A 16,844-nucleotide genomic window follows, 5' to 3' on the forward strand; every position below is an offset into this window, starting at 1 on the left:
GCTACCATGTGTGTTTGTTGTGTACACCTGACACCCGATCGAAAAGGTCATCAACAATTGTTTGTTCTGAGTGGGTATGGTATGGTATGGTCATTAAATATATATATGTGTGAATGTATGCTTCGGGTGAGTGTGTGTGTGAAGAGGTGAGTGATCGTGAAGAATGATAGGTCGGGTGGACTAGTCATCACACAGTGTGAATATGGAAGCCATCTTCAAAGTATTCGCCAGCCATCCACGCCCTTAAATTAGAAAGCCAACCCTTCAAACAGCAAGTAGGTATACCATGTACAAGCCCATATCTGACCCGCTTCCAATCTATCAAAAAATTATTATTATTATTATTATTAATATTATCAGTACTGAGTTGTTTGTTTGTTGCCTGTGCAAAAATCATCCGATGTGAACAACCCCCTTTGTTCACATCTGTTGGGTGATCCGGCAATGGATCGTTCGTTTTCTATACCTCAACACCCCTCCTCAACTTGGTAACCGCAAGCTTTTAGAATAGACGCGTCATCCAGGGTGAATGGAATGACCACACTTGAACACACACTCACAAATAACTCTAACCCCCAAACGATTCTCTCACTATCACATACATTCACTCATATTAACATCTCATCACATCCGCTCACTTTTGATCAGTTTTGGGGACGACTTTGTTCACGTAGCTGTTTGTTGGTCACATGCCTCATCTTGGCAACCTTTGACAAACTTTGCACGAATATCACCAGTTGTGAGATGTTGGTGATGTGCTCGAACACAACTTGGCTGCAGTAGTCAGTTACTTCTGCAGAATTTACGTGTATACTTATTATTATTATTATTATCAAAAAACTATGTTTGATTGGTTACAAACTAACTAACTAACAAACTATAAGACTAAATACTTATTCAAAGGTGTCAGTACGTTTGAAACGAAACACAAAGTTAATAATCGTCGTGAAGAAAATGAAAGAATGAATGAATGATTGAATGAATGAACAAGAGATACGATTCATAGATAATCAGTGATACATCGTTGTTATCTTGGATATTGGTTGATTGATACCAAGATTGACTTATACGCGATCATCACATCACTCACACACATACTTCTACAATGTGGAGTCTTCACAATCAGCTGATCAGCAGCATCATAGCCTGATCTTTATGGCAATGGTTTTGATTGGTATTGGGCTGATGTGGCTCAAGTGTGAGCCAACTGATTTAAACCCATCCAGTGTGTGTGGAAAACTCATGAACAAATCCAATGACCTGCGACACCATCCAACAAACTCACTCTATTCACTTTGTTAACTTCCCAATGTGACTTGATCACATGTTATCCAATATTATCAACGAACATCATCATTCACATTCAATTAAATGTTATAATATCAATCAAATAATCAATCAATAAATCTATCCAATCAATCAATCAATCAATTCAATCATTTAACAAATGATACAAAATGAAATACCAGACTCTGAGGAGCTTGTATCTCACCAGCCCATATGGTCAGTGATCAAAGATCAGATGCGTTGGTACTATGACTCAACCATTCTTCCAGAGATTGCCCAGGTATGTATATCACCCAACAACAATGTTCATTCAATCCAATCAATCAACTAACTAACTAACTGGACTCATTCATACATACAATTAGAATGCCGATGATGCATCTAGTAGTGAGATGTCTATAATACTTGATGATAAGTGTTATGGAACTGAACAGTTGATAACCAAGAAGCAGTATGGTGATAGGAACCCTGCTCCACTTCAAGGCCCAGCCTTGATAATTATGAATGATTCCATATTCGAGGAAAAGGATTGGAAGGGCATTGCAGAGAATGGCACCGGATCCAAACAGAAGGATGTCAACTCTGTTGGAAAGTTTGGCCGAGGCTTCAACTCTGTCTACCATCTCACCGACTGTCCCCAGATTGTCTCTGGAGAGAAGTTCTACTTCCCCGATGTGCTCGGCAAGTACTTCCCACCATCCGCCGCTGGCAATGGATTCAAACACGACTACTCTGTGCTCACAAGTCGTTGTGACCAGTTCCAACCATTCGAGGAGCGTGGTTGTGATAGGTCGGCCACGAGCTACCCTGGCACCATCTTCCGTCTGCCCCTCAGGACTGAGAAGAGCATCATTGGTGAGCCAAAGACTGTTGACGATGTCAGGGACTTGATCAATCGGTTCATCGAGATGGGTCCATACATCTTGCTATTCCTTCGCAATGTGAGGAAGTTAACCATTTGGATGGATGGCAAGGTCGTGTACAAGGTCGAGGTGCAGGCTGGTGATGATGTTGCTGCCAAGATCAATGTGATCAAACAGTTCATCCAGAGCATCACTGATCAGATACCAAAGAATGATGGTATCACACCTGACCAGGCAATGGATCAGTTCAGATTGTTGTTGGCCAAGCAGTCAAACTTCCCAGTTGAGCACTACCAGATCGGTATCAAGACCACCGACTACAGGTGTGAGTCATCACCAATGGAGTCCACAACAAACTGGTTGATCACTCTTGGTTATCATCACTCAAAAAGGATCCAAAGTATTATCGATCATCCATCGATGAACGAGAACAAGTTGATACCAACTGGAGGCATTGCAACGCCGCTGACACTAGATCCCGACTTCCGTGGCAGACTATTCTGTTACCTGCCCATTGGCAGCATGTCCACTCATCTACAAGTACATGTACATGGCTACTTCTACACATCAAGCTCACGTACCAACATCATTATGTCTGAACATGATGACAAGAGTACTTCATCACAATTGGTCGATTGGAACAAGGTCATCCTCGATGAGATTGTCCCAACCTTGTATCATCAGAACTTGGTGCAGTTGAACAAGCTCTACCCTGAGAGGACGGACACATACCTCCTCTTCCCCACCAATGACACAAACACCGATGTTAGTCGTTTGAACAGTCCCACATTGGCCAAGATCATTGATGGACCATCACCATTGTTTGCCAATGAGTTTGCAACAGAGGAGGACAAGACCAAGAGATTCTTATTGAGAGACCTTCAATTGCTCAATGGCCTACCCCCATGTGCCCAGAGGGTACTGCGTGAGTGCAATGTACCATGCATACTCTTGCCCAACGACTTGTTGAAAGTACTCGAGAGTAATGATACATTCAGGAAACACCTCAATCATGTGTCCAAGGAGTATATCTGCACATTGCTCAAGACAACATCATCAACAATCTATGATGGTGACCTCCTCAAGTACCTCCTCCAAGTCGATACCAACTCCAACTCCAACTCCAACTCCAACAGCAACACCAGCTTGTTGCTCGACGTTCCAATCTTTGAGAATGTGAATGGACATGTGGTCTCTCTCAAGTCTGGCACCAACCTCTACTCAACAGAGAGTGATTGTGTGATGGATGTGCTGTCACCAATCATAGAGATGTCCAACACTATGTTGTCCAAACAATGTTATCAGGACCTTGTTGATATCAACTGTTTATCAAACATCCAATCCCACTACAAGTTGTTGAACATCAACTATCCCACCCTGTTCTCATTGATTAGACAATGGTACTTTGGCAATGGTCGTCAAATTGAGTGTGATCCAGTCTCATCATTGGATATTGACAAGGTGTGGGCATTCATGTTGGAGACTGTGAACATACCATTGTTCCAAGGCCACCTCTCATCAACATTGCTTGACTTGCCGATCGTTAGAACATCCAACTCATCAAAGTGGATCGCATTCAATCATCCAAGAGCCATAAGTAGTTCAATGTTGGACGAGTCAATCCATGACTTGTTCTCCAAACTCAACTTCCACATCCTGGACTTCGCTTCCAACTCCAATTGCAACAACAACTCCAACAACATACTTTTGTCAACATACTTCCAGAGCCATGATACACGATCAATCATACTCAATCAACTTGATCACAATGAATTTGCCAACTTGGACCATCATAACAAGGAGTCAACATTCAAACTGTTCCTCCTCGACCCTAAATCGGAGTTCCGTGCATCCATGACTACACAACACAAGGTGCAACTATCAAAGTTGCCAATCTTTGACCTGTATCCCAACATGGAGGGTAGATTGTATTCCCCACTCTTTGGCACCGTCTACAGCTGTGAGGAGGACATTGGATTATACACAATCCATCTCACATCTTCATACTTTGTTCGACTCGATCAATCATATTTGGATTGTTGTCCACCCTCATCCAAGTCGATGTCCTTCTCAGAGTTCAATCAATCATGGATCCTGCCACACATTGATCAATTCCCAAGTGAACTACATCATCAGGCAATCACCCACTTGTTGGAGAACATCAAGGACTACCATATGAATCAAGTCAAGTCAATGAGGTTCGTCCCTGCTCATTCTTCAACGATTCATGGTGCCCCTCAATCAATGTATTTCTTCAACAAGGACACTGCCATTCTTAGCAATGCCAACATGAATGATCTCCTAATTGATCAGGGATTGTGCACTGATGCCTATTCCGACCCATGGATGATCCTTACCGCCAAGGCAAAGTTGGACATCAATCGTATTCAAGACATTGCCAAGCACATTGCATCAACCAATGACAATGAGCTATATGATCAATTCATTGAGTTGTTGAGTTCAACAAACTCCAACTACACAGACAATGAGTTGGCAACACTCTCCAACATTAATTGGATAAGAGTCGATCTGAGTGATCACAAAGTTGATGAGGGTGTCATACTCACCTCACTCAAGGTCATTCAAGGATCATCATCATTATCATCATCTTTCTCCAGCCCAAGTAATTGTGCTAGACCTGAGGATTGGCAACTATGTTTCACCAACAGAATGATTGCAGATCTACCAGCCAGCTTCTCAGAGCGACTCAAGTTAATACTATTCCATAGACCATCGTTGGAGATGGTGATCACTCATCTTGGTAACATCTCAGAACAGATGGACGAGCATTCATTTGGCAACACTGCATCAGATCTTACACAGATCATTGACATCATCTACTTGGAGCTAAAGAAGCATATCCCAACATCTCCAACTATACTTGAACAGAGCTTGTCCAAGTTCAAGTGGATCTGGTGCGGCAGACACTTCACCACCGCAGACTCAGTGGCATTCAAGAGTCAGACTGACCTCACTCCATACTTATTCGAGATCTGTCCTGCACTCGGCCACCATCGTCCACTTTATGAACTGTTTGGTGTGCCAGAGAACTACAACCTGGAGCGATTCGTATTGGTGATCAATGCCATTGAGAAGGAGAATAGCAAGGTGCCATTGCCCAAGGACAAATTGCAGGTGGTGCTTAACATCTTACAAGACATTGGTCAACAACCAAGACATCCGATTGAGATATATGTGCCGGCGGACAATGGAGTACTTTATCCCAATAACCAGATACTCATTTGCAAAGGTGGAGACAAGCTGCCCGTTGGTCTACTCAACAATGACTTCCACAAGATCAACGAAGCAATCTCAAACCTTGTCGCCAACAATCTTGGTATCATATCTGATCGACAACTTCTACATCATGGCGAGGAAGAAAATGGCTTTGGTCAATATGTCAACCTACACACTGTATGTATCAATCAATCAATCAATCAATACATGTTATATTAACACTCACTCAATCAATCAATCAATCAATCAAACAAATCCAGACATTGAAAAAGATACTCAAAGATGGATATGATGCTGGATCATTGATGGGAGAGATGATTCAGAATGCTGACGATGCTGAGGCCACTCAAATGGACATTGTGATGGACTTGAATGATTATTCTTATTTGGTCAATCCTGAGAATGCCAAGGACTACCCAGCCAAATACTTTGATTTGCTTGGCCCATCGATTACCTTTATCAACAATCGTCCAATGTCTCCACAGGACATCAAGAACATTCAAAGTGTTGGAGACTCTGTCAAGATGAATGATTCCTCATCAATTGGTCGCTTTGGTCATGGCTTCAACTCTGTCTTCAACATCACAGACATCCCATCCATGGTCGCCAACGAGCACATCTACTTCTTTGATGTTCATCAGAACCATTTCGACCAGTCCAGCTACTTTGACAGCAACAAGAAGGGCAAGAAGTTCTCTTTTATCAACACTGCATATATCGACCCGATCCTTCTCGAGCCTTACAAGGCCTACAAGAACTTTGGTCTCGATCTCACATCACCATTCAATCAAACATTGTTCAGATTGCCCATGCGCAAGAGTGTCGATCCAATATTCTCATTCTCAGATTGGACCAGATATGATAATATTGCCGGTCAAGAGATGGACGACAATGGCGAACAGCTGTTCCAACTGTTCATCAGCAATGTTGAGAAGTCCATGCTGTTCCTTCCCAACATCAGGACGATCAAATTCCACCGTATGGTCGATGGCACCACCACACTGATCCACTCTATCTGCAGGACTGATAGATCAACCAATCATGATAATAATAATAATAATAGTAATAACAACAACAATAATAATAGTGTGCAACTATTAGTCAAGCCGATACTCGACAAGCTCGAGGGAACCGATTCCAACGACCCCACCGACTGGATTGCTATGAGGGAGTTCTTGATTGAGCCAGCCAAGATAACAAGGAAGTGGTTGATCGGTCGCCGTGTAGGAGGTCCAATGGCCACGGCACTCTTCAGACAGTCCCTCAAACAAATTGGTCAGTTGGTCAATGCAAGAAAGCGACTGCCGATTGGTGGTGCGGCCATCCCAATTGGAGAGCACGATCAACCTTTTGTTGGCCAGGTGTTCTCTACACTACCCACCAAAATCTTGACAGGTTTGGACGCTCACATTGATGGATACTTTGAGTTGCATTCCTCAAGGACACTCATAGAAGACACCAATGCCTATCCAAAAGGAGTCAAGTTGGATGTGTCCAATCACACGCCAGTGAACATGGGAACGCTTTGGAACATGGTGTTGTTTGAAGACATAATTGCACCGATGATGGTCCAGTTGATGATTCATGCTCGAGATGAAGTTGAATACACTGGCACCATTGACAACTTCATGAGTTTATACGATCACTTCCCGGATGTCAACAAGTGTCTGAAACCATTCACTCGCGTCATTGACAGGTTCTATGAGTTGGCAATCAATCAACAACTGTGCATCAGGATATCTGTCAATGATGTGCCTTCATGGTTCAAGTCGACGGAGAACTCGCTCCATGTCTCCAATGACATGTTGACAGAGAAGACTCTCCCCATCATCAACACAATGTGCAAGTACAAAGCAGAGGTCTTGAGAGTGTCAACCAAGCTCCTGCCCAAGGATGCCAAGACACCACTCATTAATGGTCAATTATTCAGCCCCCAATCAGTTCGCAACTATCTATACACTGTGACCATCACACTTGTGGATGATGCACTATTGTTGTTTGATTACCTCGACAAACTCTTCCAAGTTGAGCCAGAGTCAATGGTTGGTCTCACATTGTTATCCATGCATAATAATATTGTGAAGAAGATTGAACGAGCACACAAAGACACATTCATCAACATCCTGTACACTGACTTGGCATTCAACATTCATGGCGACGCATCAGTGTATGTTCATCCAAAGCTGTCTCTCAAGCTAGCGCACATTCTTGGCCTGCACCAACAGATCCTCCACAACTACCGTGGGTACAATGAAGCCACCATTCTATATCGATTCCTGCTCAATGATCCTCTGTTTAGATACAAGCCCTATGACACAATCTTGAAGACATTGACTCATCTACGTGATGTGTATCATCTCCTTGGTTACCAACATCTGACAGACCTTAAGTCACTCGTAATCATTCCATTGGGAACTTCTCAATCATACACAATGACAACCATCTCTCATCTTCATGATCCATCAGACAAGGACCTCAAGTTGTTCAGCTTATCATTCCCACCAACATCAATGCAAGGTGAGGATTGGAGGAGTTTCTGGACGTCCATGCACCTCAAGTCAGAGATGTCGGAGGGAGACTTGATCAGAGAGTGCCAGACCTTCTCATCACAATACTCTACATTGGTGCACCCTGCAGAACAAAGTTTGACAACCAAGGCCACATACTTGGTCCACCAATTGGAGAAACGTCATCTCCTTGAGGTTATAACTTTGAGAAGTCTGTATATTGTACCCTGCAGGCAATCAAATATCCCTGGTGCAGTGGTTTCCAGAGCATTCACCACTTTGTCTCAATCAGTCAATGCAATCAGTGAGGATTATTACTTCACTATCAAAGCCATTAGGTCTTTCCCTGTGTATCACATGAATTCAAGTATAGATACTCCAACTGCACGAGAGAGGTCCTCACACTTGTACAATGTATTGGTACTGGCAAGAGACAAATGGAAACCTGAGAATGGTGTGAACAGCGATACAAACATTAAACTTCTCACCAAGGCCTTCAAAAACTCTACAGAGTATAACCTCAGCTCATATTGTGGTTCCAACTTCAAGATACCATTACCTGGATCAGCACTATCAGTACCTCCAGCCAAAATTATACTCAATTGTCATGATCAATACAGACCTTACTACTTCGCTTTCCAATATTACTACACTAGCTGCCATACCGCTCTCAGTCAACTTGGTGCACATGCCAAGATCTCAACATCACTGGCATTGTCAATGATCAATGGTAGTTTAAACTCAACCATTGCCAATGACAATGTTAAAAGCTTCCTCAATCTCTATTCGCATTGCAAAGATTCAGAAGTACGTTACCTCCTCACCAACAAGAGTTTTGTTGTGGATAGGTCTATTGTGTACTGTTCAACGATGGACATTGGAAAACGATTAGACTTGGACAAGGTGCACATTATACATCCATCACTTGCAGATTGTTTCAAGGTCAAGGACATTGGAACCTCGGTCGTTGAGACTTTGGATGTTAACAAGACTGTAATACTTGAAACACCTGCCTATCTTGCCATGTTGAACCAACGTGTTAGGCATCCTACGATCATTCAATTGGCTCAAACCATCATGCTGGCCTCAACAAACAGTCACAACTACGACTACCCAATCACAACAATTATGAACAGCTTCAAGATCAATCTGGCAATACTTCACTCAACATTCACCAATAACTATGTCAATATTACCAAGGTGTCTGAAGGAACGATGTATATCTACACACCTGGCACGTACACTCTAACATTGAGCAAGGATTCGATCCAGACCAATTGGATTAACTACATGATATCAACGTTCATATCTCAGTTCCCAGGTGTTGATGAAATACCTTTATCAATATTATTCAATCCTGATCTGGACACACAGACTACCATCAAGGTGATGAAGGCATCGTTCAAGGACAAGGCATCCCTCTTTGATAATCTCCTCAACAACAATTCTAATCCCAATCCAGTTAAGAACTCTGGAACAGAAGTGTACTACACCCTGGATGGTACCAACTATTTGATGGATCCAATCAACACATACTCAGATGGTGAGATCGCTCTTTACTCTCAGGATGGAACAGGTCTTGTAAAGGTTATTGTTGGCAAACAAGTTCACTCCCTATCCAACTTTGACGAGATCACATTCTACATCATTGGCAACAGAGTAGTTCCATCGATACACCTGTACAGGATCAGCTCGAGATATGTTAGTTACAAAGATCGAACTGATAGAGTTGTACAGTTCATTAGGATGCTTCGAACTTCGTCACTCCCAGACAAGTCAATTGAGTTGGGATTGACCAGATTGAGGACGCATTGTTTGTCCGTTGATGATTCAAATTTCATTCAAAGTCAGAGTCAATCACAACTTCCTACCATCAATCATCACTTGCCATTGTCGACCATTGTCAGTCTTCCAAACCAGTCTACAATAGCTCCAGTTGCGCAATCAAATCAATCACTCATTGATGACAAGTACAAAGCCATTCACAGCCAAGAGTCTTCCAATGTGTACTTGTCAGAGGTAACCAAGTTTATAGCAGAGCTGGATCAAGTACCAAACTCATTCATAGTGATCACCTCTCATCAGATAGTAAGATATTGTTTGATGACCATCCTGTTCAAGAAAGGATTGTCTTTCAACTCAAAGACCTCATCACTGCTTAGTTTACTTTTATCACTTGGATCAGGTAGTGACATGCCATCCATACCCAACATACTTTGGCTGGATCAACTCAAGCTCAACTGTGATCGACCAGAACACAATGGCGCGCCAGTATTGTACCAAGAAGACTTTGAGAAATGCAAGGTAGTTGCTCGCCAGGCCTTCAATACATTAATCAACTCTAAATAAACATAGATTGCTTCCATTTGTACATAGCATGTGAGTTTAGTCCGAGTCTGAGTATAGGTTCTCCTCCTCTTCCTCGTCATCGTCCCCATCCTCTTCCTCGTCTTCATCCTCGTCCTCATCCTCGTCCTCATCGTCATCATCTTCATCGGAATCATCACTATCGTTGTTGAAGTAGTCAAACTCATCATCCTCGTCGTTGAACTCTACATCGGGATACATCGATCGATACATCTCGAATGGATTGACAGCACCAGCCTTCTTTGCAAGATTGTTGTTCTCTGATGCATATTCTTGCAGATGCTCTTCCATGTCGAACTTCTTTGCAAGCTTGATATCGATCGAATTGGTGATGGCACGGTATGCATCATTGCGATAGACTGCTATCTTGGCATTGTTGTCCACCAGCGTCTTCATGTCCTCGCGAGACATCCAGAACACCAAACTCCTCGTGATATCGCACCACTCAATCATTGTGATGAACTGAATCTGCTGGCTGATGGACACATTGTCCACCACGTTCCTCCTGAGGTTGTCGGATATCTCGTCGCCATTTGACATGTGCACCACTGTAACCATCTGGTACTGCTTGGGGCAACGATCATAGTAGATCGCGGCTGAGATTACTGGTGTATTGGGGTTGGTCAGTACCCTGCCTCCCCATGCTGTGTCGTGCATGATAAAGGACTTGATGCGCCACTTTTGGATGTCAGATGGTTGTGGGAGAGGCGCGGTGATACGTGTGCGCAGTGACTGGCGCATCCAGATCGCGGCCAACGTCCTAAGCTCGAGACGGAACGCGTTGGTGTAGATGGTCGTGGCCGGGCCCCTCGGTGTGTCTGATGGGACAACACGCTTGGGAGTGAGTGTGGCGGTCGAGTTCACCTCGCCAGATAACAACTGATCGGTAAAGGTTGTCAACCAGTGCAGAGGGTATCCAATGTCGCGCAGTCTCTCGAGAATGCGGAAATAGATCGACATGTTGTTGGGGTAGTTGATGGTGCATGGCTGGTTGGGGATGATCTTGGCGGGCAGCATGACATTGATAAGCATGCGCACCAGCCACTGCCACAGCTCATCCTTGGTGGCGAGTGACTCAATTTGGAGCGGCAGACTGGCTGCACGCTGTGTCCAATTGGTGTCGTTCCATATGTTTGCGTTGGCGGGACAGCCTATGCCCAGGAACCTCGGCAAGTTGGAGATGGGTTGGTGCAAAAGAGTGTGAGTGGTGACAGCCTCGGCGTAATCCCTGAACATGCCATTGTTGAGATAGATGTTGAACTTGATGTAGGCATGTGGCACGAACTTTAGACTTTTGACAACATCTGAAAAGACGGACAGATGGCCCATGTAGTCTGGTACGTTGCTCAAGAATATTCGATCGAATGAGTTTGGTAGGCTTTGTATGATGTTGTTGGGGCGTGATCTTATCCTCTCGAGGTGCTTGTGCATATCTCCAACGCACATCTCAATCGCCAGGTACTTGAGGTCTACAAGTTGGCGCATGCCTCTGCCAGACCTATAAAAGAAGTTGATAAAGTAGTCAAAGAACGTCGGGTCATCCATTGCTGGTTCGCCCAACCACTATGATTGATTGCATGAGTGATGGAACATGGTTAACGAACTCATTCACACACATCTATATGCATACCTTCATGGAGAGGAAGCTATCCAACTCCTCGATTGGCTGGAACTCCATGTTCTGGAACTCAAAGATCTTGCTCTCTTTGTCCAAGAAGGTGACGTTTGGCTTCCAGTTGGCCAACAACTTCTTGATCTCTGCCTTGTGTGCTTCGGCCTTGGCCGAGTTGCCCGACCTGATATTCATGGTGATCTTCTCGGACAGGTTGAATATCTCCTTCTCGACACCAGTGTTCTCGCACAGCAGCAGTGGCTTTGGCACCGGTATCGCCTTGAACACAATGAGCCATGAGTTGTCCTGGTGAATGGGCAGACGGAGCTGGCCCATCAGCTCCGTGTCGGCCTTTCTCATGATCTCTTCGGTCATTACCTTTCTGCGCTTCTCAAACTCTTCGCGTGTCAGTCCCGGGTACGCCTTCTTCATGGCGTCGAAGTTGTTGATCTGCGCGAGCATGCGTTGGCGATCGGCCTCGACGATCTCCTTGTTCTTGAGCATCTCTGGGTTGGTATAGTCCTCCTCGGGCACCTCATAGTCTGAGCTCAACTTGTAATGCTCCATCATCGTCTTTGACTTGATCTTTTTTTCGCTGCGCCAGTAATCCAACGAGTTGCGCACGAGCGCCCATGATTCCCTGTCGATGATAAGATATTCGGGAAGCTTGTCGGCGTCCAACGCCATCAGCTCGTCGATCAACTGCATGAGTCGCGTGTATGTGGCCGTGGGCATGGCCACACCAAAGTAGACGTAGTACAGCAGAGATGCATCCAATGCGGCTTGTTTGTCTGTGTAGATTGCGTCAATGGTTGAATGGCCACCGATTGAGTAGAGAAGGTACGTGATGATAATGTCACGTGCGATTGGACATGGGTTGATGTCGTTGAGTGTCATGTGTAGCTTGGTGTTGACGGGCATTGTCGACAGCTGACGACCGAGATCGGCGTATGTGATCAGGGCGTGACGGGCATCGCTGCAGCCACCGTAGAAGAAGGACATGTGGGGATGCTTGGACACCTGGAGTGTGTCCTTGTCGTAGTGGCGCTGGAGCTGGCCGTCCTTCCTGACGTGCTCCTTCGTGGTGAGCTTGACTTCGGTGCCCACGAGTGCGCTGGCAGGATGGTCATGGCCCACAACAAAGTACTCCAAGATACGTGTGCGCTTGGGCAAGAAGCGAGGCAAGTCTGGGATCAGGACCATGTGATGGGCGTCCTGCTGCGCCTGCAGTCTCTCGAGCTCGGCAGTTTCACTGGCCATCGCGCGATAGATAGCATCGACTTCTGGAGTACCCTTGATAAAGTCTTCACTCTGGGCGAGCAATGGGACCAACTTGTCGCGATCATTGAGTATGAACAGTGCCTTGATGACACGGGTCATGTTCTTCTTGGTGAGCTGACTGGGATCGTTGCCGCCTTGCTCAGCAATCATTGTGAGCACCCTGTTTGAGGTCTCGATGGCTGCGTTGTAGTCACCGAGCTCAAAGTGGCATGCTGCTTGATTCGAAACGACTGTAAAGTCATTGGGAGCAATGGCCAGTGCTTCAGCATACGTCTTCAAAGCCAACTTGATCTGACCCTTTGTATATAATTGATTGCCCTTTAGTCTAAGCTCCTCTGATTCTGACACAACAGGTGCAGACGCAGGCGCAGTGGTTGTTGTCGTTGGAGTAGCTGCAGCTACCGGTCTTGCCTTTCTCTTATTCGTCATTGTTTGTTTGTTATTATCTCTTTGTTATTATCTCTTTGTGTTAGAGTGAGAATGAATGAGTGAGTGAATGAGTCCGGGACAAGACTGTTTTATTATTTGAAGTTGACGGGTACCCCCACAACGAACTTCACACCCTCTGGAATCATTCCAATCGATCACATAACTACTTTCTTTGCTTGATTGAGTGAAAGTGTGTTGGTTACAGCGCGATATACATCATTGCGATAGATCATGATGGTTGATTTTTGATGGATCAATCGGTCCATGTCTGTTTGTGACATCCAGAATGAAAGACACTCTTCATCATCGTTCCAATCAATCATTGTGATGAATTGTAATATGCTGTCAGAGGTGATGGTGTCCAAAACGACCTTTCTAATTCCTTCATCAATACCACGTGTCGACAGCATGAGTGGTTGCATGACGTATTGCTTTGGACATAGACCACATATAATGACGGCCGAGTAGAGTGGTCTGTCTTGAATGGTTATGGGTCTGCCCATAACGTTGTCGAGCATTTTGAATGATCCTATAATCCATTGATGGATGTCCGATGGGTTGGGCAAGGGCGTGATGATGCGAGCGTTGAGTGATTGGCCCACCCAGAGTGAGGCAATGGTCCTGAGCTCAACTTGGAATGCCATCGTGTTGATTGTCTTTGGCGTGGAGCTCACTGCCGTTCCAACCTTGATGGCTCGTTTGTCTGAGAGTGCAGCGGCAGACTTGACACTGCCGGACAACAGTTGATCAATGAATGATGTGAGCCAGTGAAGTGGATATCCAACGTCGCGGAGACGATCGAGGATGCGGAAGAAGATCGACATGTTGTTGGGACAGTTGAACGTGACAACATCGGCCGGGTTGATCTTGGCGGGCAGCATGATGTTGATGAACACACGGACAAGCCACAACCAGATCTCATCACGCTTGGCCAGTGAATCGAGTGGCATGGGCAGGTCATCACTCTTCTTGGCAACATGTGTCCATGTGTTGTCTCCCCACAGCTGATCTTCTAGACAACGAACGCCCAGGTACTTCTGAGCGTGGGCGATGGATGGCAGGAGTGTGTGCGAATGGACCGCCTCTTCATAGTCATGGAACAGGCCAGTGTTGAGGATCACGTTGAACATGATGAATGAGTGTGACTCAAACTTGAGACTGTTGATCGTGTCGACGAGCACAGTGAGCTGACCAGTGTAGTCGGGTACATTGGTCAGGAAGATGCGATCGAACTTGGTAGGAAGGTTCTTGGCCTGACGACCCTTATCCACATCCTTGCGTATTCTCTCCAACGATTTGTTCAGGTCACCAACATCAAACTCCACCGTGAGGTACTTGCGATCGGTACATTGACGCAGTCCCCTGGCAGCCTGGAAAGCAACATTCATAAAGTAATCAAAGAACACTGGCTCCTCCATCTCTGGTTCGCCAAGCCACTAGATTGATTGATTGATTGATTGATTGATTGATTGATTGATTGATTGATTGATTGATTGATTGATTGATTGAGTGAGTTAGTTGGTGAGCCTAGGGCGTGATCGACTGAACATTACATTACCTTCATTGAGACAAAGAATGGAAGACTGTCGATTGGGTCAAAGGTGAGTTGGGAGAAGTGTTGGTAGTCTGGGTCAAGCATGGTGACGTTGGGCACCCATTTGAGATCGAACTCCTTGCTACTGACGATGGCCTTTGGGGGCGAGGTATCTCTCGACTTGGTCTTATTGCTGATTTCACAGAATAATTCAAAGAGTTTGCCTTCAAACTCGGTGCCATCACACATCAACAGGGGCTCGGGCACTGGCATTGTCTTGAATACTCTGTTCCATTGCAACGCAGCCGCAAAAGATGGTAGAGATGATGACTTTACGAGTGAATCAGAGTTCTCTTCAAACATCTCTGTCATCTTGCTCAAATTGGCGTCGAACTCCTCGCGCGTGAGGTTTGGAATCATGCTCTTCATAAAGTCAAAGTTCTTCATCTGCTCCAACAATGCTTGTTTCTGAGCGTCCTTGGCGCCAAGGACCTTTTTGGACGATTCTGAGGACGATGCTGTAATCTCGTCCAAGAGCTCCTTTGATGCGCCAGTCGATGTATTCTCACGCATGGTCTTGGTTGTGACTCCCAGGTTGCCACGCCAGTAGTTGAGCGAGGTGCGTATCAATGTCCATGCCGCCTTGTCGACGATGATGTGCTCTGGTAACTGATCGTGTGACGTGAAGCTGAGGAGATGGTCGATAATTTGAATGAGTCGTTGATAGATAGCGCGTGGAATGGCCACACTGAAGTACATAAAGTAAAGCAGTGATGCTTCGAGGGCGACCTGCTTGTCCTTGTAAATGGCGTCGATGGAGTCGTTGGCGCCAAGTGAGTAGAGCAAGTGCGTAAAGATAAGGTTACGAGCCAGAGACGATGCCTTGATGTCATTGAGCGTGAAGTGCATCTTGGTGTTGGCAGGCATCGTCGACACTTGTCGATTGAGGTCAGCGTAGGTGATGATGGCGTGACGACCATCATTGCAGCCACCAAAGAAGAATGATAGCTGTGGATGCTCGGCCAGCGAGATAGTATGAGCCTGTTCGAATCTGGTCAGTTCGCCATCCTTGGGCGAATACTGGTCCTTCTTGATGGGTTCAATCTTGTACCCCAGTGCACTGATTGGCTGGTCATGTCCCATAACAAAGTACTCGCCTCTGTAGCAACGAAGTGGAAGGAAGCGTGGTAGGTCGTTCACGCGTATTGGTGGTGTAGTCGCGTCGGCAGCCAATCGTTTGTTCTCTTGTTCGATGGATGTGTAGATCTTGTCCATCTCTGGACTGCTTCCTTTGAGATCGGCTGAATGATCATTGAGTAGAGTGATCAAGTTGTCACGATCATTGATTGTGAACAGTGCCTTGACGATACGCATCAAGTTCTTCTTGTCCAATTGTTTGGGATCTTGTCCACCTTGTGCAGCGATCATTACTCTCACTCTATTTGATGCTTCAATCGCATTTGAGTATGATCCCAACTCAAAGTAACATGCTGATTGATTCGATATGATTGTAAAGTCAGTGGGATCACACTCTAATGCCTCAGCATAGACCTTCAAAGCCTCGCTGAACTCTCCCTTTGCAAACAACTGATTGCCCTTGAGTCTCAACTCCTCAGTCTTTGTTTGTTGATCTGACATTATTATTAAGTATGGTTGAATATATATATGTATGAATAGTTATAATAAAGATATTGATTGAATGAAGGGCTGTAAGAGTTATTGTTGTT

The 16,844-nt window shown here is 45.1% G+C and overlaps 4 protein-coding genes across 4 annotated transcripts; 2 read left to right on the forward strand and 2 right to left on the reverse strand.

Moving 5' to 3' along the window:
* Positions 1-1,447: 1,447 nt before the first annotated feature.
* SAMD00019534_080730 (hypothetical protein) lies at positions 1,448-8,343 on the forward strand (the record flags this gene model as incomplete). The annotated part of the gene is made up of 5 exons (XM_012896533.1): positions 1,448-1,567; positions 1,653-2,473; positions 2,543-5,564; positions 5,648-8,109; positions 8,268-8,343. 5 exons carry the CDS (start codon positions 1,448-1,450, stop codon positions 8,341-8,343), a joined length of 6,501 nt encoding a protein of 2,166 aa, XP_012751987.1.
* A 421-nt stretch (positions 8,344-8,764) lies between these two features.
* SAMD00019534_080740 (hypothetical protein) lies at positions 8,765-9,600 on the forward strand (the record flags this gene model as incomplete). Its single annotated transcript, XM_012896534.1, has 2 exons — positions 8,765-9,481; positions 9,553-9,600. The coding sequence occupies 2 exons, from the start codon at positions 8,765-8,767 to the stop codon at positions 9,598-9,600; spliced, it is 765 nt and encodes a 254-aa protein (XP_012751988.1).
* Positions 9,601-10,279: 679 nt separating this feature from the next.
* On the reverse strand, positions 10,280-13,583 carry SAMD00019534_080750 (hypothetical protein; the record flags this gene model as incomplete). The annotated part of the gene is made up of 2 exons (XM_012896535.1): positions 10,280-11,824; positions 11,892-13,583. The coding sequence occupies 2 exons, from the start codon at positions 13,581-13,583 to the stop codon at positions 10,280-10,282; spliced, it is 3,237 nt and encodes a 1,078-aa protein (XP_012751989.1).
* Positions 13,584-13,738: 155 nt separating this feature from the next.
* On the reverse strand, positions 13,739-16,755 carry SAMD00019534_080760 (hypothetical protein; the record flags this gene model as incomplete). The annotated part of the gene is made up of 2 exons (XM_012896536.1): positions 13,739-15,019; positions 15,142-16,755. 2 exons carry the CDS (start codon positions 16,753-16,755, stop codon positions 13,739-13,741), a joined length of 2,895 nt encoding a protein of 964 aa, XP_012751990.1.
* Positions 16,756-16,844: the final 89 nt, after the last annotated feature.

The sequence above is a fragment of the Acytostelium subglobosum genome (genome assembly GCF_000787575.1).
Source record: "Acytostelium subglobosum LB1 DNA, scaffold: scaffold17, whole genome shotgun sequence".
In the NCBI taxonomy this organism is placed as follows: domain Eukaryota; phylum Evosea; class Eumycetozoa; order Acytosteliales; family Acytosteliaceae; genus Acytostelium; species Acytostelium subglobosum.